Below are 26489 nucleotides of genomic sequence, written 5' to 3'. Positions count from 1 at the left end.
GTTGGCTTTCTGGGCTGCGAGCACACACTGAAGCTGGCTCATGTTCATTTTCTCATTGACCAACACCCCAAAACAAACTTCAGCCAACAATACTGATTTAGTTAGTTAAAAATCTTAATTTTAAGCCAGGATGCATTAATTTTAAATTCCTGCTCAGTATTACTTCTAGGCTGGATTTCTTTTCCTGGACTCTTGCTGTAAAGATGCCTGGGCTTATGCTGACCTGACACATGCAGAAAAAAACCTTCTACTTCTAGTAAACTAGAACTATGGTTCAGGTTGCTAACCTGTGCAATTTTGTAATACAGCTTATGGGACTTTTTCTGATGTAAATTCAGGAAGCTGCTGAATTCTAGGCAGCCAACATTTTCAAAGCATCAAAAATAATATTTAAAATGGCAGTTCTTTTCATCTTTTATAACTACAAAATGACCATGTGGGAGGGTATTGATAGGACTAAGCAAAGTCTTACTGTTCTGTTTACAAGTTCCGTCTATACATTAGGGTTTCCAAATATAATTCAGCAATGAAGATCAGGGAAATTTAATTTATCGCTGCATAATGTCAGCTGTGGTTCTTCATTGATAAGGCCTTAAGATAGTCAGAAGTAAGTAAAAACCTCCAAGCAAACATCTGAAATTCTTATTTTTTTTAAGCCATTGCTATACAAGATTAATCTTTTCCTGCTGCAAATTTGTAAGGATATTTGGCAATTTAGTGTAATAATATCTCACCATGCTCATTCTAGACACACAAATTACGAGTAATTTTCTTTCAGACTTCTTATATTTTTATGTTATTTTCAAAATTATTAGTGTATTAGACTCCAAAAAATCATATTATGCCCAAGCCATAAGAATCACTATTACCTTTGGCCTCTGGTCTTTCATCTTCTAATATAACAAGGCACACAAGTATTCCTCAGAAACAGACTGCCAGTTAGCAGAAATATTTGTGGGCCTTAGTATTTTTTTTGTGCTTTGCATTGGATGCATTAATTCCCCAGTTTTATCACACAAAATTAATACAGAAATAGAACAAAAATTTAACAGACTTTAATTAGGTCCGTAAAATCTCAATTTTTCAATGCTCACCATCCACACGGAATTATAACGGGGATATTACGCAGTATGGGGGTAAAGTGCCCTTCCCGCTTTGATTCTTCTATTTCCACTTTGATTCTTCTATTTAGACCATATATGGCCTGAGGACAAGATTCATGTGTTTATATTAGTATTTATAATAATGATACTTCTAGATATATGTAATCCAAATACCTCTGGACGCAAATGGGATTTCAGAAAGAAAACACCATTACATTATTTGAAATATTCTAGTCTATATTACTAATAAGATTCAGTTTTGGAAAAAAAAAACAGTGTCAGACAAAATTTTGTAACTCTTGTAAAAACACCTTACATTTTAACTTGTTATCAGTGTATTTATGGCTCTAGCAGAACAACTTAACACTATTATTTGGTTTGTTTAGAAGTAATATTAATAATTATACAGATCAATGTGGACTATTTAATACCTGAAACAACTCTGAAAAGCACCAGCAAGGCACTATAAACTTGTACCACATAAACCTTGGTCAGGACTCTGCTGTCCCAAGTGAGACTGAGATATGAAAAGTCCTAAATGCATACAGACAACCAGAAAGAATGACACAAATTGCTTTTTTCAATGCAGAATAGTTTTTAAATGCAGAAGGAACTCTATGACTAAAGGACAGCCTGGGGAAAAGGGTGCCAAAAGAGATTTTTAACTACCCAAGGGTAATGAACATTAGAATTCTGAAAAGGGAAGTTGAATTCAGGTGGCTTTTTGTCACAGGTGTTGCTCTGTACAGTTCACTAAGTCCCATGTGCTAAGTATAAGGTTGTTATACACGATTAAGAAGTTCTTTGCAAGATTTATTTCTAAGTGTAGCTCTCAGGCATACCCAAAACAGGGGCTGGACTCTCTGGTATACTTAAAAATTAATGCACCTGATGTCCTGGCCCTACTATGACTTTGGAGAATGACTTTGAGGGACTTCAATAGGGATGCTACTCAAGAGCTTAGCTCTTCAAGAACAGTTTTATGAATTTCCTAGTGGTATTAGGAAGGACATTACCATGTTAAATAGTTATCATTATTTTAGTTTCTTTTGTGTGTTTACAGGGACATAGTGAACAAATATTTTCTTCTAAACTACAGACATGTCAATTTTGCATGACGCAGTACCTTCTGCTGCCTCAAGTAAGAAATCTTGAAGTTCAGAAATGTACATACCAGAAAAAAAGTACAGTTGCATAAAAGCAACTTTTTAAACAATTCTGTATCCCCAAATTCACAAATAAAACTACTACTGATTATATACATATGCATTCGATCATTTTGTCTGTAGATGAACTGTCTTCTTGCAGCAAGCTGTCAAATTAATTCAAGTAAATATTGGCTATTTATAAAATCAAGTAAATATTGTGCAAATAGCATCTACTATATTTGAAAGCTTTTTTTGTTTTCCCTCACATTTAAATATATGCTATTTGAGTAACTGAGCACAGGACTAAACACTAGACTAAACAGTTATTTTCCAAATGCTTTTGTGAAACACTGTGGATTTTTTAAAGAGAAAAAGAAAAGATAGGACAAACTGAAAGACTCGTATGTAAACACTTTCTACAATTTGATTTGGTTTGTTTTAGTAAAAAAGAAAACAAACATGCCAAAGCCTATCATCTAACTTCCATGTTTACATCCTAGCTCTCCTATGACAAATAGCAGACTTTTCATCATTCTTGTAACAACGCTACTTCTATTTTAAGGTTGATGAGCTATACCTCTTTGAAACAGAAAATTTAAATTAAAGCCAGCACAGTAATCAAATAATATTTTGTACAACATTGAAACTGTTTAGGATTAATTTCTGCTACCCTGTTACAAGTGGAAGTCAAACATTTCTGGCAGTACCACGTTTACAGAGAAATTAAAGTTAGTAACAGAATGAAAACAGACTTTTCCACACAGATTATATTTCCTTACTTGTTGATGAAAAAAGGCCCTGAAAAGACTATTCTTAAATTACTTTCTGAACTTTTGTTGTATTAACAAGCTTCTAAAAAGCTGTGGGGTGTTTTCATCCTTACCTATGCAGTGTGTTACCCTCAACAAAGTGAGTATTCAGCAAGGAACAGAGCCTTATGCAATGTTTCATATAACCTTTAACTGAGCAATGTGTCAACACTAGCTACATTATTAGATGGATTAGATTTTAGCTATTACAACACAATAAATGCTTACTTGAGAGCTGCAAACTTTGTATTTCTGCTGTTTTCACTTCTGAATGAGAAGCACATCACATGCCAGTTATGGGCCCCAAGCAGAATGCAAATCATAAATACATGTTTTTATATGTGCTTCTTTCAGTATCAATAAAAAGTGACATTACTGTATTACCACCTTACCTTTGAAACATTTTTCTCAGTGTTGGGTATTCCTATATAACACATAATCAACTTCAAGTCACTGTGTTTTGCAGAATTACTTACCTCCTTATAATGAAAAATCGCACAATGAAATGACATTTCCAATTAAATGAAACAGATGGATTTCTTGAAGAAAAGACAAAGTAATGCTACAAACAGCAATCAAGTAAAAGCTAAAAACCCTTGACAAAACAAACCTCCAAATACTTAATGAGCCAGTAATGAAGGAATTAAGGTAAGCAGCCGCTGGCCAACTTCTATGAAAAATGCTCTAGGGATATTTATAGTTTTCTCATATTAATGAAAGGTAGATTTTTATGCCTTATGAAATCCAGTTTAACTCTCCTTCACAGCAGGACACCGCTCTTGAAACTATTATTGCACACTTCAATTGCTTTTTAAATAAGTCCTTTGACAACGGCATTTCAAAACTACTACTTTCCACAACAACAAAAAAATTGAATATTTGAGGGAGTTAAAACCAAATTATGCCCCCTACTGTTTCCACTTTATTAGTACTGTCCTGGTTTGAGCAGTAGCAGTCATTTTTCTCCTTGGTAGCTGGTGCAGTGCTGTGTTTTGACTTTCGGGCTGAGAACGTTTGCTGATAGCAAGCATGTTTTGAGTTACTGCTCAAATGTTTGGTTTGTCCAAAGACTTTCTGAGTCTCATGCTCTGCCAGGGAGGAGGGGAGGCCGGGAGGAAGGAGAGACAGGACATCTGACCCAGGCTAGCCAAAGAGGTATTCCATACCATAGCACGTCATACCCAGGATGTAACCGGGAGAAACCCAGAACGGCTGGACTCTGGGGGGATGGAGGAGGTATCGGTCGGTGCTTGGTCGGGCAGGGTGGGGTGAGTTATGGGTCGGTGGGTGGTGAGGTGTTGTATTCTCTTCACTTGTTATTTGCTTTATCATTATTACGTAGCAGGAGTGATTTGTGTTATACCTTAGCTATTAAACTGTTCTTATCTCAACCCACGGGGGCTACATTCTTTGGATTCTCCTTCCTAACTCTCCGGGAGTTGGGGGAGCAAGGGGGTGAGTGAGTGAACAAGCTGTGCAGATTGGGTTTAAACCACGAAAAGTACTCATGAGTTTTTTCCTATCTGAAGTATTCCCATAAGAATTCCTTTTTACTTATAAGCTTCTTTTCCATGTGTTTTTCTGTGGCAGTACCTACAGTGGCATCAACTAGCAATGATGGGTCACACATAATTACAACTCCTGTATCTTATTTCTTAGAACTAGCCACTCAGCAAATCACTTTTCTCTACGGGAAAGTTGCTCAAAATCCGTACTTGTTTCTTCTGTTTTATCTCATTATTCAACAGCTAATTATCAAGCTCTACCAAATAGACAATTTGATAGCATTAACAAATGAAAGGATTGCGAATGGTAGCTGCCAATTGTTCTTAAAAGCCAGAGTCCTGCCAAATAATGGTGAAAGTTTAAAGTGAACATCGTGTACTGGTATTAAGCCATACATAAGAAAATAACTCTAGAAAAATGCAAAGTTATGGTTTTGATATACATGCCTACTTAAAGCATATGAGAATAAGGCAAGTCTTAGCAATGGAAATACAAATGACAGAAAAGTATCTAAGAGAACATCGACAAGTAGAAATCTCTTACTGGTTCTTTCAGGCCTTTGAACAATCCTAGTCTTCTTATTCTGAACTCCACTTTCATGAAGTGCCTTAAACCAATCTCTCAGTCTGTTTGCAACCTCCCTGAATTCCAGGTCACTGCACACTGAAAAACAAAAGGCAGAGCTGTTTAATGTTTTTCTCCTGGGTGCTAAATAGAACTTTCAAGCTATGCCAAAAAAGAAAGCAAACCCCATGACATAAAGATATGTTCCACACTTTCCTTTAATTCAGAAAGTTGACTTTCATTACCTAGGTATGCCTTCAAAACACAATTAAGGTATTTAAAAATAAATACATGATGTATAAAGCAACTATGATATTATATATATACATATATATATAAAGACATCATTTGCAAACTACTACAAGCACTTCTAGCACAGATATTTTCACATCTTACTGTAAATGAGGCTGTATGGCACCCATGACAGCCTTTTGGACTTTCATTTCAATGTCCATTAAAGCAATAGTAACGAAAGCCCTACCAAAAGGGGTTAGAGATGCAATGTAGGCAGATAACACAGAAACATCCAACTTGCTTTCCTACACTGAAGCATGAAAAGGGGAAATGGGATTCACAGAGAAGGTGATTCAAGAGTGTCCTGAGAGCTTATTTGATTGACTGTAGTTTTACAAACCAACATTCATGAGCACCTAACTGCAAACAGGCAGCTGTACAGCTGGTCAGCGATGGAAAAGATGGTTTCTTTTCCCACGTACAGCAAAGGTAGAGAACGCACACAAGACCAAAGAGAGCATGTGTGGCACAAAGATCATCAGATTAGTAGCAGATTGACTGAAAGGTGTACAGTACTGCTAGTTAGTACTGACATTAGCAGCAGAAACAGAAAACAGAGATGTGCAGTAAGGAGTCCTATTCACCTTCACTATTAAGCTGCTGGAGAACACAAAAAAAAGGCATTTTTGGTGCAAGCAGAGAACTCCTTCCAGAACTCTGCTTTTCCATTTCATGTGTTTGAGAGAAGCTGAGATAAGACAGGAAAAATAACAGGGTGTGGAGGACGACAAAAACAGGAAAAGCACTGGATGTATGCTTCCCTAGGCAACAGAATACCTTCCTGTCCTGGGTTCAGCACTAGCAGTCATTTTTCTCCTTTTTAGTAGCTGGTGCAGTGCTCTGGTTTTGACTTTCAGCTTGGGAACAGCACTGATAACACCAATGTTTTAGTTGCTGCTCAGGAATGTTTACTCTGACCAAGGACTTTCTGAGTCTCACGCTCTGCCAGGGAGGAGGGGAACCCAAGAGGAAGCAGAGACAGGACACCTGACCCAAACTAACCAAAGAGGCATTCCACACCATACCACATCATGCCCAGTATATAAACTGGGGGTTGTTACCCAGAAGGGCTAGATCACTGCCCAGGTAGGGCTGGGTATCAGTCAGAGGGTGGTATCTTATTCTATTCCCTTGTTATTTCCCTTATCATTATTATTATTGGTGGTAGCAGTAGTGGTTTGTGTTATACCTTAGTTACTGGACTGTTCTTATCTCAACCTGTGGGAGTTATATTCTTTTGATTCTCCTCCCCATCCCTCCAGGAGCAGGGGGAAGAACAAGGGGAGGAGTGAGTGAGTGGCTGGGTGGTTCTAAGTTACCAGCTGGGCTTAAACCAGGACACTTCCACTGCCCATGTAAACAGGTACTACTTCCAAATAAGGACCATTTTCCAGGTCTACCAGTAACTAAGCTACAAACTGACTAAGCCACAATCCGATGAGCTCATACCTAAGTTAGCAGAGCTTCACAGTGATGCTCTGGAAAATAAACTCTAGTTAAGCTTACTTTTCCTTTACCATGTAGCAATCTATAATATTTGGTGACATAGCCTACAGCACACTTCATTAAATTGAACAACACTGCAAAACTCCCATTTATGTTTTAGAGTAATAGTGAAACATGTCATTACGTCAACCACTATCAATGCCTGTACAACAGCAGGCATCTAAGAATTTATTTATTCATTCTTTGTTGAACTCTCTCTTGAGACTTTGATTCAATCTATGAAAGACTTAGGTGCAATCTGTACATACACTTGCATATATTATGAACTGACATTTTTATAAACCGTGTACTGTGCTTTTCTCTTGTGTAATGGATTTTTTTTCCACCTCTGATAATTCAATAGGGAACTGGAGAAAAGATTTATTTTTTCTTTGTTTTTAATGACCTATTTGGCAATATATGCTCAAAAGTGTCTTATCACAACGATTAGATGAAAATTGTGTCCTGAGCCAAGACTAAACATCACAATTCAGACTTGTGGGATTTCCACATTTGCTGTAATAACACCTTCCTTTACCAAGCTTTGTACCAGCTGATTCTGATTTGTGTCAGCATAAGGAATCAGATTATTAACTTGGGCCACCCTCTTTCCCTATAAAAAACCTCCCATTATAGGTGAAATAGAGTGATATCGTTCCCTTCTCTGACTACCCTTCTTTGGTTTGAAAGAAAGACTTTTAGAATTGAATCACAGGGTATGGAGCACAGCAACACCATTATGGATACCTGACCTGCCATCTAATCACTTTGATTTTTCTACCCTGCACAATAAATACCACCACAGGTCCCAGAAATAACATAGCTACATTAATGGTGCAAATGCTATTTTAATCTATTTCTAACTTGTCTATGCAGTGCTACTCCAATTAACCTCTGATGCTGAGGTGACTGATTCAGACCCAGAATTCAGTTCATTTACAGGCAGACACACACACCTACATATATATCCAACAATATGTGTGCGTATATATACATAAGGGAGAACATGAGGAAGTGTCAGCTACAAGTAAGAGATTAGCCTGCGTAACATTAACAAAAAAATATGCATGTGGCAGCTACATGAAGGACAGAATGTATGAAATTTTCCTTTTTGTAGAAGTAGCCAAAATGACACACTAAAACTAATAATTTCCTAAGCTCATTAAGGTGTAAAAACCAAATCACTAAGAAAAGGAGATAGTACCTCTTCGGCTTTTAGGTGTAAGAACAAAACAAAACTTGCTGTTTCAGCATCGGGTACCAGACACTGTCATGCACAATATGACATAAAACAACACTTTCTTTGCTCCTGTGAATTGCATTCCTTGCCAAATGACAGGTACATAAGGCACATTCTGGGCATCAGACACATTCCATGTCTCATCTTAGTTGAGATGCTTTCTTCCCACTTAACTTTCCCAAACTTTGCTTGACAATTTATATTACAATTTTTATCTCAAACACAAAGAATGAGAAAATTGTAATGATCTTGGTCCATTTTAATGATTTTGAAAACTTTATCATGCAAATAGATCAACTTCAGAAATTAAGGTAATGCAAACCAAACTGATTAAAACTGTCCTTTGAGTATTTTATACCCCATAGCTACTCAAGTGCTGGAGTCAGCTCTCGAACATTTCAGCTGAACAGAGCTGTCTCAAGTCCAATGACCTTGCAAAAAGTTCAATTTTATTAGCACGTAGATTCCATGTTAATTCTTACTATAATGTTATGCTACTATAGAAGTTTCCCTTCCTTCTTGTTTCATAATAAAGTCATATTTTATACTGTGGCCAAAATGACTAAGGCAATATTTCCACATTCTGAGCAAACCGAGAGCCTCAGACTAGAGAATCTCATTTAATGTTACAGGTAGAGTCAGCCATACATACAAAGACACTGAAGATTCTTATCACATGGGTTATTAAAAAAGTATAAATCCTTTTTAGCATCTTCCACATGTTAAAGATATGATTTCGAATATCAAATGTTCTACTACAGATTTTTTTTTAATAAAGTACTTATCACACTTCACATTTTTGTTCCTGTTTTGACATGTAGAAAGGAAAAAAGTAGCAAAATAACCTTTAAAATAGTAAAATAACAATTTATTTTCTCTCACACCAAAACTTATGTAAGTTTTGCTCAGCTTTCCAAGAACATTCAGATAAGCACTTAACAGATGTAAAAGATGCAAGCCTAAAAAATAGCTTTCTGAAAGGCTTAAGAAGCAGAGAACAATATTCAGACATTATCAGAGTTACAAACACGTACTTTTTTCCACAGGAGCTGGGCTGCACAATGTAATTCTAAGTGATGCTTAAATAAAATCTTTAGGTCACAAAAAATCAAGTATATTTAGTGAAAATTACTACCTTTAGCTAAATTTCTGATCTGTATCCTGTCTTGGTACAGAACCTGTGTCAGCAGTCCACCTTAATTCACAGATTTAGGTGAATAAACCTTGTATTCTGTAAACAGAGGGGATCAGGTAACACTGTTCACTGGAACACTATATGCCATTGAAACGTGCTTGCTCAGAGTTATGCTATATAATGAAAAATTATATTAATTAATGGGTTGATGCATTTTAGAATATGTTTAGGGACTTTTCATTCCAGTAATCAGCTTGTAAAGATACATGCTGCTGAAACTGTTGTACTGATTTAAAATAGGTCAAGATGAAGTCATTCAGATTTATTCAGACTATTATTTCACCTGATAGACAGGCAGCTTAATCTTTACTGGCGAAAGACAGACAGTAAAGGTTGTAGAAGGTTAGACAGTAATAAAAAAATGCATATTGTGTCACATGAATCCACTGAGGAACTTGCCTGATTTTGTCTAACACCAATGCAATGCATTTCTGCCATTACCATCAATTCTAGTACCTATTAAGAGAATTAGTATGGGGTAAAATGAAGTCACTAGCTCAAAGGTTACTGGAGTCTGCTGTCATCTGAAGTAATAAAAACTGCTTTTTGAAACCAACATATATCATCATGCAAAAATTAAGGGATCTGAAAGCATACAGGTATCAAATCCAGAAATACCTTTATAATAAATATTATTTAAATGTTAGGTGGAACCAAATGTTAAATCTGTTTTCACATACAGTAAATGTTACAATCTGTGTTGGCATTTGAATATAATTTACTGATTGGAAGTAGAATATTGGAAAATGCTGTATCAGTATGTGTTCTTTTGGTGCCTTTCAACTCAAGCTAATTGATGAAGCAAAAATAGTGCTACTGAAAGCTGTAAAGACATGCAGAAAATATTTTGGGTCTAGCATAACAGATTGAATTCCCTAACATATTTAAACCAGCCTTAGCTTTCTGACATAACAGAAAATAGGTTATTTTAAGTGTATACTTTTTATATAGAGATATACATATATAAAATTATTTGCAGTTTAATGGGCATAAATCATTAGTATATTGACATAATAAGCACAACAAAATACTCATATTAAGGAGTAGCTTTTGTTAACTGAAGGGTCAAAAATTATTTATAGAAACAAAGGAAGCCATAAAAATACGCCACACTATGTACCATCATTCACAATAATACATGGAACTACAAGGCTGTAGCTAGAATATGTGTCTCTTGTTTACTCTGGGAAGAGATACTTTCACTTACTTTTTCAGCAGCAGACCTCACAGTTCAATATTCAATTCTAAGAGTAGAAGGCCTAACAATTGTGAAGGAAGCAATACGAAACGAAATAAATTATTAACACACAGTTAAATGGTAATTTAAGTGTAGAACTCACCTACTGATCTGTCTTCTTTTGTGCCCACAGCCAGAATATTCCTAATGTCTTTGCATAATATAACACAGTACTTCCCAAATCTACTAATAGCCAGTAAGCCTAAAAATTATAATTTACTGATGATATGGCCACTGAGATTAAGTTGGATGAGAAAGATTAAGGCTTTGAGTCAGAGAGAGAGATGAAGTACCCTGCCCTGCCAGAAGGCACACTTCCAAGACAAAAGTGGTACTCCACTATCTCATCATGTGGGTTTGCTTGCCACACAACCTACCATGTGTTTCAAGATACATCCCCTTCCACTACAACCAGAACTTCAGAAGATCATCCCCAACACATACAATCTCCTGCAGTTGGACAGAACTACATTCATAAATTCATGTATATAATAAAATAACCAAGAAGTAAACATAAGCGTAACATGGACAATGTGGAGGACAGTGATATATTTATGTGCTAATATATTCTTTTTAACTTCAAAGATTTAAACATATCAACCACTTCCTACATCAAACTAGGAAGTACCCCACATGAGACTGGAAACCTAACAGTCTGTGCTAAAGCAAGACTTCTCATCATCCCAAATTTTCCTACAAGTTGGAATCACAAGGAGAATAATTTAGGTTAGAAGGGAACTCCAGAAGTTGTTCAGTCTTATCCTCTGCTAAGAGTAGGTGTAATTATATCAGGTTTCTCAGGGAAGTGTCCAGTAGTTCATGTTCTGTGATTATTGCGTCATTCACATGAAGGTTCCTCTGTATGAAAAACTACCCCTCTTCAAAAGGATAAATACACTACTATCTTGTAACTCTATACTGTTTTCACTGAAGAGTACAAGAGATTTTCTCATGCTGTAATTTAAGAATTGTACCCATCTGTCCAGGATTGTTAGACATCCAGAAAGCTGGTTACAGCAGCAATTCCAATTCAATTGTGAGAAGGATTATTTAGAGCAGTCCAAACTGATGCTTATGTAGTCCAATGCTCTTTCAATGCATTATCTACCATTCATGCACCATTGTATGGCTCCACAGCAAATCTTATGTATCTGAGATGCACTGATTAACTGCACATAATTTATGTGCATTTAAATGTATTCTTTCCCAGAGGGCCATGTGTGACAATACAGTAATCATAATATTGCCATTAGAATTCAGTGCTGCCTTTAAAACCGGTATCTATTAACTAGAACATTATATAAAGCATACCTACTCAGGCTGCCATTCTGCACAGGTTTACGAATTTAGCCCTGCAGAACTGATTGTTCAAACTGAAAATTACAGTCTTCAAACTAAGGGCTAGTCCCTGTTTGGCTAAATTTAAATGTCTAACAATACCAGAACTAAAATTGTACGCAAATGGCCTTACAATTCCAGCAATACAGGGAAACACTTCAGGCTCTGTATCATCTCTGTCATAAATGAGAAGAATAACATACGTCAAAACAAAATGCAGTTTCAAAACCAGTAAATTTGGCAGAAGGACGAAAGGCCCTTCAAACTTGTAACTAAAGGATGGGACAGTCATTTTTTCATAGTCCCATATGCATAACTTCTTTTTAAAAAAGCTATAAAATCGAAAATCATTTGTACATCTCTGTTTTCATAAGCTCATGCAGCTTATTACCCATCTGTTAACTCTAGGGCCAATGATTTTAGGAAAATACCTTGAAAATAACAAATAAAAGCGTTCTGATTTCCTTACTATTTAATTAAGCAATGAATTTTCTACTTCAGTTAGTCTATGTTACAAGATAATTATATAAATGCTGCAGATATTGTATCAGCGAACTGCAGCTGCTTATTCTTACTGCGTCAAATTAATGTTCCATACAGGCATTCTGCTCATGATTAATGTTTCATAAGATTTAAAATTATTTCTATTAAATTACATTTTTATTAAAATAAATCTGATATTTTTGGGCCCTCATAGTTTTAAAGACTTCACATTTAAATATAATGACTATGCCTGAATGCACGCAAAATAGTAGTAACCACAACATGCAGAATTTATGTGCTAATATATTCTTTTTAACTTCAAAGATTTAAATTTACTAAAACATTGCAATTAAGTAAGACAACAGTAATTATTTAATCTGCCAGAAGTATGACAGAACTATTGTAAAATTTGTTGATTAAGTCTGTGGAGGACAGTCAATATATATGGCTTCCCTTGCTTACTGCTGCTAACCTTTACTGTTGGTTATTATTTCCCATCAAGCTCTGTTATTCTGAATTATTAATTACTGCGGATGAAAATTACCTTATTAATCTGTAAATTGCACACTTCTGAAGCTAGATAGTCAGCAAAAGAAGTTAAACAGCAAGGAGATGCTCCACTGTAACACGCTATATTCCAACATCTCTTCATTCCCAAATATTTTTATATGTTCAACTGAATCCAGTATTTCACTTTACAGAAGATATGGGAAGTATCGAATAGGGACAGAACAGCAATCTTCTTAGCAGTGAAAGCTTTATGGACAACCATATCCCCAAAAAGTGAGGTAGTTTCCTAAATCCAATTTCAAAGATTTCTGAAAGCACAACACAGCTCTGTTACAAAGCCAGGACATTTTTTTTCCTTTCAAGGACAAGATTGATAGGGTTCCACAAAGAGTTTTTGCATCTGACATAAAACCCCTTGAAACCTAGTAGACAAGGATAAAAAGATCACCAAACAATGCTCTTTATAAGAAAATTCATACATATATATATATATATATATATATAAATTTCAGTATTTCAAACTAGATATTTTCTGAAATCAGAAATGTTCTGTGCAGGTAAGAGGCTTCAAAGATCTTCCACACCAAGTAGTTCTTCACATAGAACCTGGAAGCGACTGATGAAACTTCCCTTCTATTGTCAGAGAAAACTACCATTGTGCCTTGATAGGACTGTCTAGTGGCTTGCACCTTTTCTCTTGCAGAGAAGGACAGCAGAATTGAATACTGGGCTGAACAATCACTGACTAATAGAAATTAACTAAACTCTGTTCTGCAAGTGTCTGGCATAAAGAAATTTTCTATCACAGTGGATCCCACTGACAGATCTAAGGCTTGCATTGCAGCACTTCTTTTCGTAGTTACCTTAACTATTTGCTCCTGTGTCCTTCTTGAATGCTTAATCATTAACATTGCTCTTAATCACTTAAAAGTGTGCATTTAAGAGTACAATTGCCTGTAGGCCTCTCTGTGAGGACTGAGAGGGAATTACTTCAATTTAGCTAATTATTTGTCTCCTAAAGTAAGGCCATCAGAGGTGGATTACCTCTAATACTGAAGAAAACTATGGTAGTCAATTAATTGTACCAGTAATCTAAGAAAATGACCCATTCCACCTGGCACAGGAATCACATGCACTGAGTTGTAAACACTAATATACTGTAACATCACCTCCCTGCAGTCAGAACTCCAGCTAAGTAAATGCAACCTACAGCTGTGTCTCCACATAAATTCATTAACCAAAAGTCAAAAGAGAAATGAAGAAGTAATGATTAAAAAAAAATGATGAGGGCACAAATATCTGAAATGTTTACATGTGCATACATGAAATATGCCAGCAAAGTGCAATTATGCTTTGCTAGTCTATGCACTGAACACTGTTCATGAATGTCTGATAAGAACTGAGATTTTTTATGAGATATAAATGAATATTTATAGAGATACAAATTTATTTAGCCTTGGTAATTTCTGATGTGGTTATTCATATACTTAAGTCCAAAAATCCTACATTACCAACAGTGACCCTACTGAATTATAATTCCTATTTTTGAAGAAGATGGGGAAACTCATTCACAGTACTGTTTTATAAATAAATAATAAGGATATGAGAAGAATGCATTAATGAGGCATATGTGGATATATGAAATGTTGGAGGGTGCAGTGTCTGATAGGATACCATTTGCAAGTTAAAGGACCATAAATCCTTAAATGCTGCTTTCTCATTCATATAGACTGCAGGAAGAAGTCCATGGAGAAAACTACTCCCAGAGTTACAACTGAACTGGGAACAGATACTCCAGCAGAGAGTCTGGCACTGAACTGGTAGTGTGGATAACCAAGGACAAGAGACAAGGAGCAAACCAATGAGTTACATTATTTGTCAGTGCCAACACACTCTTATGAACTCCCACATTCTTTCACCCCAAGTCTGTGACCAAGAAATGAAGACCATGTCATGTTCAGTATAAGAAATGGCTCCAAAGCAAGTAATGATCACTGAATATTTTGTAAGGCATGACAACATTCAGAAAAGAAATACATTTTGAGTGTTCTCCTAGTTTAAGGGACAGATTTAACATCTTTTTTTTCTTTTTCAGGGGAGATATTGAATTGCAATGCTGAAAATGAACTGAGTATCCTAATAAACTGCTTCAGCATAAAGCAGGTACTAAATAAATGTGTAAGTTTACTCTTAGTAGAGCTTTGAACTTTCTACCAGAGTAAGGATAATAACACTTCCAGATGCTGGCACCCTTCTTTCAATATAAAATTGTCAAGAATAAATGAAAGAGGAAAAAAGTCCCATTTTTTCATCAAAATATTCCATTTTTTCTACCTGTTCTACTGACTGATGCAACTAGTTAATACAGGTTTTGTCTGAGCAGACTGGATTCTAACCTCAGGGTTGCTGTTTTCCCATTACAGATCAGGGCCCATGCATGTAGACACAATACAGATAACCAGGACCTAGCAAAAACATGTGCTTTTTCAGAAGCTTAAACTATGCTTTTCTGCTCTTACATATCCTGTCAATGACAAACAAAATAGAAAGTTCTTCATCTATACAGCCCTTCAATTTATACTGAACAAAGAGTACAAGGAAAGAAATAGAAGACATTTGCCATTTCACCAGCTGGATTGAATAACTCTCTCAAATTCTTTAAAAGACCTCTTCTTAAACAAACTGAAAACAAATTATCATTTGAGACACCAAAAATAGAAACTAAGTTATCTGAATTGGCAACAGAAGACCACATAAATTTAGCAAAATCAAAGCATTCAGTGAAGTCAATGTGCAAGGCTATTAGAGACTTTGTAGCTTCTGTCATTACATCAAATATAAGTTGAAGAAATCCATAGTTGTAACACTGCCAATTAGGATTTCAGAAATCCATAAAATTTCTTCAGAAGAATTGATGACATTTCTTTTGTTAAGATGAATACTTGGTCTCAAAATGGCTCAGAACATTGCTATGATATCTATACAACTCCTGTGGCATCTAGGAATGCACAGTGTTCCTCGGGAACATGGTAGTAGCTGAACAAGAACTGTGGTTATGTATTGCAATTTGGGTCCATCAGAGAGGAAAATCAGGCTTCCATCAGAAAAAACTGGAGAAGGAAGAAAAACTAAGGGAAGGACTGTAAAACTGCAAGCGAATGTTCTCCATTAACTTCCTTTTCAGGGAGAACGAGCTTACTAAACAGGAAAAGGAGATAAAAGAAAATTTTGACTACAGCAAATGCAGGAAAATAGTAACATCCCAGCACTGAGAATGACAATTCAGCTGCAGCAGTCTTTTCATGCTTCAAAGCAATATGGACTTTTATGAAAGGGCAAGGAGAGAAAATCTGTTTGACTAAGATCCTCCTGAAATCTATTCACTATTTATTTGCTACCCTGTAAGGGTAAATTTATGAAGGGCAAGTTACAAATCCTATTAAGAAATTGCTCTGTAGACAACACAGCACGATTATGATAAAATATTGCATCACTATTTAATAGACTCTCCTGTTTACCTGAGCCAGATAAACAGGCAGCATCTCTAGTCATTTTCTTTTGTCTAAAACAGATATCACCCACAAATCCTGGAATCAACTTCTCAAAATTTAGCCCTTGACACGACTTGTCTATGCTGGTTATGGAAGATTGTAAGAGCTACAACAGTGTGTCAGATCACCTAGCTGAGTACTCAGTCTCCAAGGATGGGCTAATAAGAGTTAGTAACTATGACAAAGAATAAATATAATAAATATAACCCTGTAATATACTGTACATGACACAGAGTACCTCTTTATAATTTATAGACAACCCTGGAAGATTATTTGATCATTTTACTGTTTTAAATAGGACTGGATATCGTAAAAACTTTGGAAAGGTCATAACGTTTAGATAATAATTTTATTCAAAGATAACACTATAAACTAATTATTGAATAACAGATGAGCAGGAAATTCCTTTAAGCACATGAACAGAGAACAACAGACCAGCAATACATGCTCCTTTGCCACAGTGCCACATACCAGCACCTCAGTGCACATGGCAGAAGAGGCTAACCGTGTCCTCAATCCTCCTCAGTGGAAGACCTAATTAGTTTACATTTCTGATCATTTATGTTTAAATCTTATCTAAGGTACCTGACTTTGTACAGAAACAGTTAAAGAGCACAGCATTCATTCTGTTGGCTTAGCCTAAGGCAGTAGCATAGAGCAGACACATTCAAACCACCACTAATCCTCAATCATTATAGGATTGCTCTGTATGCAAAAAGGTTATAGCCACTTTTAAGCTTTTGCTGCAGTTGACTGAAGACCTGTTAAGAAGTGAAAGACAGCTGAAAGTGTTGTCAACCAATAATCATACATTAATAAGCAAAAATGAGAAACTAAGAAGCCTAGATAAATTTGTTGCAGGACATGATGTACCATGGCTAGCAGTTGCCATTATGGTAATCTAATTTAACTTTCTGTGTAAAAAAATTCAGTACAACTTCGAGTAGTAATTTCTGAGATTAGCCAGTTATTTGAGCTGTGGAAAGATTTGTTTTTTTTTAAAAAAATACATTGACCTATATAATTTCCAAGTTGAAAGGAGTTACAATCACAACAGACAGCCCACCAAACCCAAAAGCATCGCAGTTGCAATTTAAAATGGTATAATAACATTACTGTTTAAGCCTCAGAACATAAAACAGAAAAACTCATTAAAACGTTAAACTTTACAAAAACCTGGTTTACCTGTAGAGGCTCAGAATTAAAAAAATACTTTCTAGACACTAGAAAGTAAATTTATGAGTTTTGCTGTTGATGCCTCAAGACATGTTAAACTGCATTTGTGGCAAATCTATTAAACAAGAAAGGGGACAGATTCAGAAATAGAATAATGATTTAGCAATCAGATTAAAATAATCCCTACTTAGATTAGAATAGACTATTTCAGTTGGAAAGGACCTATAGAGATCATCTAGTCCAACTGCCTGACAAATTCAGGACTGACCAAAAAGTTAAAGCATATTGTTAAGGGCATTGTAGAAAATCCTCTTCAATACCGATAAGTTGCCCCTTTAGCCTCATTTTTTCCAAACTAGAAAAGCCCAGAGTCCTCAGCCGCTCCTCACAGGACATGCCTTCTAGACCTTTCAGCTGCTTTACTGACCTCCTCTGGACACACTCAAGGACCTTCACATTCCTCTTACATTATGGGGCCCACAGCTGTGCATAGTATTCAAGGTGAGGATGCACCAATGCTGAATACATTGGGATCATCACCTCTCTAGACCAACTGATCATGCTGTGTTACGCAGTTTGCTCTGTTGGCTGCCAGGACACACTGCTGAGTCATATAGAGCCTGCTTCAAGCAGCACCTCCAGATTCTTTTTTGCAGGGCTGCTTTCCAGCCACTCCTCTCCCCATTTATACCTGCACCTGACATTACTTAGTAATACTGTTTCTTTCAACATGAGTCAGTGTGAGGGAGCAGTGTGTACAATACCTGATCCCTTAAACTCAATAATGCTGCCCCTACCGCTGTAACATCGCTGTATAAAATATTTGACATAAGTAAATAGCTTAGCAAAACAAAATAAATTAATACTGAATGTCATCACAGCTTTAAACCCAAATACGTCAGTTAGATAGGTATCTTAGTAGGCATTATTAAAGGAAACAGAAACTGACATTTTCAAGACATTGACATCAATCAGCTGTGAATAAGCTGTAGGCAACAGCTCCTCTGATTATTCAGTCACTCAACAGTGATGATAATCAGAAGAAATTTCCTGAGGATATAGGCAGTGATAACAGCCTGCAGGGAAGCAGTTCACATAAATTCTCCAAAACCTCTCTGAAAGGTGGTCACCCAGGTACATTATGTATCTACTTTCTAACTGTTCCTCATTCCCCCCTCTCCTCCCCACACACACAAAAAAAGGGGTAAAATCTTCAGCATACGGTACGAATATAAATATATGTTTGAACTGAGACATAAAACCCCAAGGAGTTCCTTTCCTCTCTTCTTTCAACACAAGGCAGCCAAGCACGTGCCTAGTGGGCACAAAACTTCACTTCCAAGCCAAAGGCATAATTAAAGAATCATCTCCTTGCTACTCAACATTTTCTTTTTCCTTTTTTTTTTAACCTTTCTCCCCCTTCAAAGCTGTTTTTCTTCAGTCTCTCACATTTTGAAGTGTTAAGAGATAATGAAAAATATAGTTACTTGTACAACACCTAATACAGGTGTCCCATTTAATCACTTTGGTCTTTAAAAGTTTTCTGTGAATTGAAGTTTTTGTCACTTTGCACATATTTCTGTATCAAAGTAACTTTTACAACTATTACACTGCTACTGAGAGATTTTTGTTCTGGAGCAAAATCATATGTATTTTTTTTTAAATATTACAATGTAAAACATTTTTTTCTAGGGAATGGTAAGATGCTGAGCAGTTTTCCTTATAGCAGTGGAAGATGCAAGAAAACAGTGAAGACGTCCAGTTTTATACGTTCTGATATTTCATAAGCATACTCAAAAGTTAAAATAAATAAATAAAAAAATGCAGTTTTACACTGAGAGGCTGACAACAAAAAAATAAGACATTAGTGATACTCACTAATATAAAAAATAATTTAAACTCCCTATATTGGATTCTTTTTATGTCTTGGAGTATTCCCTTATGCACTAGTTCCTTGAAAACCTTACAATCAGTATTTTATGTTTGTTATACTACAAAGATCACAATAGGGAGATGCACTTTGTTTTCATAGTTACTCTTTGACTTCCACTGCAAAAGGGATTTCTCATCATTCAGAATAATGTTTATGAGTGCTTATAATGTTTGATTCCAGTTTTATATAACAAGAATAAGTTGTGCCTGCCTCTACACGATACACTGGAACTGCTAATTTAAACAGAACAAGGGTTACTGTATTTCAATTTGTTACAGTTGTGTTCTTTATCTATCCTAAAACTCAAGGTATAAAAACAGAGTATCAGACCGTATCAGAACAAAAGCAGCATCTCTGACCAGGCCATTTCACGTTCATCTGTCCCAGAAAAGTCTACAATACAAGCCGTAAGTCATTAAGCTGCAAGCATCTGTGATGCACCAGATTCACTGCATATGCAGTGCAACTGATGTGCACATATGGATTGGCTATCTGCTTAGTGCTTAAAAAATGCATGGCAACACCATCAATCTCTGTGCAAATGCCTTCTTAATGGACATAGGCATTTCTATTTCCATTACATAAGTCCTAAATGGCAAAAGGGGAATTCTTCCAGACTGAAGAAATCTTGCTTAGAGGTAGAGCAAAAGCAACAAGGAATAGCAGATGTGGCAATTACCTGATGACCTCTGTAGTAATGAAATTCAGTGTAACCTCCTCCTTAGGCTGTGTATAGTCAACTTACTTCTACAGATAAATATATATGGCTAAGAATGCAAACATTTCTTCTGAGGCTCCTGTGTCCTTCGTCCAAATGTCAAAAATAAATCATTAGCCTATTAAAAAGCTTATGTCAGATTAAACTGAATGTTACATCACTGTGGCTAAAACATAGGGAAGGTAAAAGCTGTTTTGCAGGCTTTATTACTTGCAAACATTTTTAATGATCTCAAGGTACAGAAAATATACATTAGGTTTATGGACTACTACTACTGATTATACTTTTTCATTTATCTTGCATGTGGTTACATTGCTCTCCAAGTAAATCACAACGTTCAGTTACACAAACCAATTTCAATGCTGTAGTTGTTACTGGAAAAGATCTATTTGTGTTTAGCATATAGATCTGATATTTATTTTTATATATATACACTATATATAAAATGCTTAAATATAAGCATTACAGACTTTTGCATTGCATGTGCATATAAACAGTATTTTTTTATCCAAGACATCACTCATAATTAGGAACTCCAATATAAGTTAACATCTAATAACCACTATAAATTGTATCAAGCTCTCTAGGAAATGCATGGATTTTTATTACCATTTTAAAATGATAAAAAATTGTGACAAATACATTTTGAACTATAAATCACATTTTCATGATTATATCTCATGTTATATGCTAAACTACATATTTCTTGTTTCTTAAAAATGTGATGTCAGACTGCATTTCTTTATGTTTTGGCTGAAGGAGGAATATATACATTTGCACAGAGAGGCACAGTCAACTACCTTGGTATTCCTTAAGTATAGATATACGTAGTTCTTAGACCACTTTTTAAAAGTTTTTCTCTTTCACAGGTCTTCATAACCAACCAAAATCAGGTATCAGATTCAAACAGAGTGCAACACAACAACCAAGATCCTGAATTTGTTACTCTCCTTTTTCCTTTTACTTCACTTGACAGGTGATAAGAACAAGGCCTGCTAAGTTTCTCCTTGAATTTGCCAGGGACAAAAGTATTAGCAACAAGTTGTCCCTGTTTCTTATTATTGAAACTTCACTCTGGTTCATTTTTCACTGTTTCATTAGTTTCTGCTCTCCCGTTTTTAAGAATCTCAATAATTTATAACAGGCTTCTATTATAAACAGGATAAATAATGCAAACAATTTTGGCAAAAATTGTTATTTGATATATATCAAAGCGTGATTTCTTCTGACTCGTCTGGCACTCTTACTAAAGGTAAATATAAGATTATTTCCCCCCCCCCCCCCAGAGAGCACATTTCAGTACTAGTATATCACAATACAAACCTGTTTTTCAAAGCCATTTAATTTTAGGAGGTAGTTATGTTTTAAAGATGGATGCTTTTCCTTTAGCTTTCAGATTATTATAAAGGTGCCACCACGCTAATGAACCAAAGCTTACAATTTGATACAACTGAACAACTGCTGATGCTTGCATGGAAGGTGGCTATAGCACTTGATCTTGCAGTATCAGCAGGAACAACAGTTAAAACAGATGCCACAGTTAATTTCATGGATCTTGGTGCCTGCAGGGAAGAAGCTGGGTTTTTCATTTCCCACGAAGACTTAAGTGTTTTATCTAGAGGATTTCTGACATGTCAAGTAGCCTGCATCTGGGATGTAAAATTAAGATATCAAGAACAAAATTAATATTGTATTCTATGAAGCAAAATAAAAGGCAACACAGTTGGGTAATTATGATAATTGGAGCCTCAGAGCATCTATCTAATAATTTTATTAATATAAGTTTTTATAAAGCTGTTTCATTAAGGGTACACAAACAGTTATTTTTAATTTATAAATAGAAAAATCTGCCTTCTTGGTAGTGTAAGCAGTGGAGATAAAAATCATACCACCTGAAATAAATTTAGATCATGCTGATACAAGCACAAATTGGTCTAACATTTCTTACAAGACTCTGAGTAAAGCTATAGTAACCTGGCATGAAAACACACAAACACAGCCTGAGTGTCATCATACCTTCACTGCACAAATGAACATTTTCTGTCCATCAGTGGATATGCACTAGCCACATAAATGTTCCCCTAGTGCCTCAAAATATTACACCAACCAAAAAACCAGTGATTCTCAATTGTGAGAGTTCAAATGTTTATGCAGAGAAAATAAAAGTGAAACAGTAAATCAATATTGTTCTTCTGTCTCAGAAGAGGTCTGCAAGTTTTTTAGTCAAAGTTTGTACTTTTATGTGTAAGAAATTATTGTATTTTAATTTTTGGAAGAAAGAGGAAATTGTGTAATCAAGTAAGGACTTGATGATATGAACTGAGACTTTCTTCATGCATAATAAGTTATTGGTGTATTTGCTTGAATTTAGCTTAAATAGAAATTAATTTTCATGACAGAGGTCAGCTTCAAAACATAGATGTTTAAAATTTTGCCTGAAATCCAACAAGCATAATTAAAAAAAAAAAGGTAACAAAAAAACAATTCAGAAAGTGACTTCCTGTCACCAGGACATTAATTCTGTCATTAGCATATTTTCTTTCTGCCAATTTCAGTGCAGTAACTATAGAAACATTAACAATAGCTGCCAAAGACAGACTTTTAAAACCCTGGCTTTTAAAGGATATTATTATCATAGAGAAAATCTCAAAATTCTACCAGCTATTAAAACTGAGTATCTTCAGAAAAGTCATGCTGCAACTATTTAACAGGGAACGTAGAGATAACACAGTTGAAGATGTGAAGTAAACAGGATATTAAACTACTAAAGATTCAATTACTGCTATGGGGAATTGGACACAAAACATGTTTTTTAAATACCACTGGGTTTACATCCTACTTGAAGACAATTCAGTCAAACTCACTGATCCAGTACTCCTTCAGAACACTACTGAATGATCATCAGTTCATTCCGGAGTTTCCTAAGGATCTCAAGTACCCTCACTATCCAATTAACTCTGACACAATTACAGGAAAAAATAACTCAGCAGTAAGTTATACATTTGGCACCACATGTTCTACCTTCTAAAAATAAGCAGGAGGGTAAAATAAACCACTTAAAAAAATTACCTGATAAAAGTATTTTTTAGCTGTCACAGAATCATAGAATAGTTACTGCTGGAAAGGACCTTAAGATCATCTAGTTAAGAACCCACTTGCCATGGGCAAGGACACCTCACACTAAACCATGTCACCCAAGGCTCTGTCCAACCTGGACTTGAACACCGCCAGGGATGAAGCATTCGCAGCCTCACTGGGCAACCCATTCCAGTGCCTCACCACCCTAACAGTAAAGAATTTTTTCCTTATATCCAATCTAAACTTCCCCTGTTTACGTTTTAACCTGTTACTCCTTGTCCTATCACTACAGTTGCTAATGAAGAGTCCCTCCCCAGCATCCCTGCAGGCCCCCTTCAGATACTGGAAGGCTGTTATGAGGTCTCCACGCAGCCCTCTCTTCTCCAGGCTGAACAGCCCCAACTTTCTCAGACTGTCTTCATATGGGAGGTGCTCCAGTCCACTGATCATCCTTGTGGCCTTCCTCTGGACTTGTTCCGACAGTTCCATATCCTTTTTATGTTGAGGACACCAGAACTGTACACAATACTCCAAGTGAAGTCTCATGAGAGCAGAGTAGAGGGGCAGGATCACCTCCTTCGACCTGCTGGTCATGCTCCTTTTGATGCAGCCCTGAGGGACACCACTCATTACTGGTCTCCAGCTGGACATTGGACCATTGACCACAAGTCTCTGCATACGGCCATCCCAGCCAGTTCTTTATCCACCGAGTGGTTCACCTATCAAATTGATGTCTCTCCAATTTAGAGACAAGGATGCTGTGTGGGACAGTGTCAAAGGCTTTGCACAAGTCCAGGTAGATGACATCAGCTGCTCTACCCCTGTCCATCAGTTCTGTAGCCCCACCATAGAAGGCCACCAAATTGGTCAGGCAGGATTTCCCCTTAGTGAAGCCATGCTGGCTGTCACCAAGCCCTTTGTTGTTTTTCATGTACCTTAGCATGCCTTCCAGGAGAAACTGCTGCAAGATTTTGTCATCTCCTATTGATGAGCAATGAAACATTTTGAAATATAACTGCACATTGATGGTATAAAAATAGATTCAGTAAGAAATATTACCATCTCATCAGTAATTGAGATACAAACAGCAGCATCCTGTTAGCTTATTCATACATCGCATGAACAGAAAGATAATGCTGATCCAGATACTTAGCATTTGATCTGCATCTCTTTGGTTATTTAGTCTCAATACAACTACTGTGACACAATTCTAAAGCCTTTAATGTATCATAAGATTGGCAAAGCTCCTTCATTCACATAATTAAGGTAATTATAGACATTATAATTGAATGCAACACCATTTTAATGGTCTGGACTATATTTATCTTCCAGTTTTACAATCCTTAAAGGCTGGTCGGCAGAGAGCAAAATAAGATAATGAACATACCCTAAAAAAAAGCATGCTCTCATGACTTTCTAAAATAGTTTAATAGAGTTTGTTTTGTTACACAGACTAAACTTTCCTAACTCTGTGGATGTTTTGGGGACTGTAGGACTGAAATTGATTGTGAATTGTTTAATGGCCTAGGTTAAAGTTAATGATTATCAAACATAAAATTAAATAGCATTAATAATCTTCTTTCACCATAATGGCTTACCTAACTCCTTAAATTTGCAGTAGTATGCATGAAACCACAGGATGATACACTGAAGGTAACATTTTTGCCTCTAAAGGCACATTTACTATGAGATTTTCCCCTTAGTAAAAAACAAGAGGAACCAAAATAAAGAAATCAACCAGGCTAGTAAAAATTTCCATTATAAATCAATTTAAAGCAATCTCCTACAGAGAAATCTGTTGTGAACTATATTAATACTTTGTAGTAGTAAGAAAATAACTCTGAATGACTAATTACTCATCTTGTATATACTAAGTCTTTACCTAAGTAGAACCAGTATCTAAATGGCTCTGAAGGTCTGAACAGTCCCACAGAAATCAAGCACTAATAAAAAATAATAAAAATAAGACATTTCAGGTGTCCATCTCATGTGTAAGATCACTCTCACATACTGGTTTGTAGTGAACCAGCTAGTGTTGCCTGAGATGAAATCTAGGAAGTTCACCCTGAAATTGCTCCCTATGCACCTGATGGACAAGGCCACCAAGGAATGCCAATCCTCAAACATGTACACCCATTTTCAAAGCCATCATTGGCACAGGACATACATGGCCTTGGTGTCTTGTGATGAAAACACACAGTGAGCAGAGATGCAGTACTCACATTATTTTAGACACCTGGAAATTATAAACTGCATTATTCAAATATATTTAATACAAGGCCAGATCTGATGGCTAAATGCCCATTTGCTGGTAAAAGAGGAAACATAAGAAGCAACTTCTAAAAGTGCAGGCCACCAGAGCAGGCTAGAACTGCTTTCCACAACCTTGACACAGAGGAACTTTTCACTGAAATGAAAACTTGGAAACATTATATACCTGTACTTGATAAAGCTGTGTAGAATTGAGTATCCAACACTGCCAAAAGCAGCCAAAGAAAGTGGAAAGACTTGGAAGCAACAAAGCAGCCTAGAGGAAAAGCAAATTGATTCTGAAGAAGACTACTGTTGGAAAGATACTTGGAATTGTGAACAAAGACTTACATACCCATATCAAATGGTCACGTAATATTCCAGCTTTCCATTTGGAATTACAGCTTTCTGTAATATTGACAACAAGCACTTAGCTAACAATCCTTTCTAAGGATTTCACTTAATCCTCACAACAGTAAAATGTTCTTTTTCACAGCATTCTTGAATATGTTCTGCAGTGTTACAGCGTTTATTTCTCATAAACACAGCATAAAGTTCCTAGCATTCTAATTTTATTTTATATAAACTGTACTGTATATAAAATGGACAGTCTACGCTTAAGCCTTCATTTCTTACTTGTAAGTCAAGTTACTAGAACACATCTCCCTCATTGTTCCACTTGCATTTATGGTATCACTTCTTTTCTGTGATATATTTCTATCCCTTGTTCCCAAATATTTTAACCCCTTAAGAACATAAAGCAAACAAAAAATTCTTTTTAGCCAAGGTCACCTATTAATATCTAAACAGTCCTAGTTACCTTTTTCTGAACTATAAAGGCATTTAAAACAAAGTGAATACACCCTGCTCC

General features: G+C 36.0%; 1 protein-coding gene across 2 annotated transcripts in view; it reads right to left on the bottom strand.

The window, feature by feature from the left end:
• Positions 1-26489, bottom strand: part of SPOCK3 (SPARC (osteonectin), cwcv and kazal like domains proteoglycan 3) — a 179945-nt gene that overhangs the window by 14364 nt on the left and 139092 nt on the right. For both annotated transcript variants that reach the window (XM_034064685.1, XM_034064686.1), the window contains exon 7: positions 5110-5229. In XM_034064685.1, coding sequence (XP_033920576.1) covers positions 5110-5229 — 120 coding nt within the window. The remainder of the gene's footprint in view (positions 1-5109; positions 5230-26489) is intronic.

The sequence above is a fragment of the Melopsittacus undulatus genome, chromosome 7 (assembly GCF_012275295.1).
Source record: "Melopsittacus undulatus isolate bMelUnd1 chromosome 7, bMelUnd1.mat.Z, whole genome shotgun sequence".
Classification (NCBI taxonomy): Eukaryota; Metazoa; Chordata; class Aves; order Psittaciformes; family Psittaculidae; genus Melopsittacus; species Melopsittacus undulatus.
This window is presented reverse-complemented; position numbering and strand designations above follow the sequence as displayed.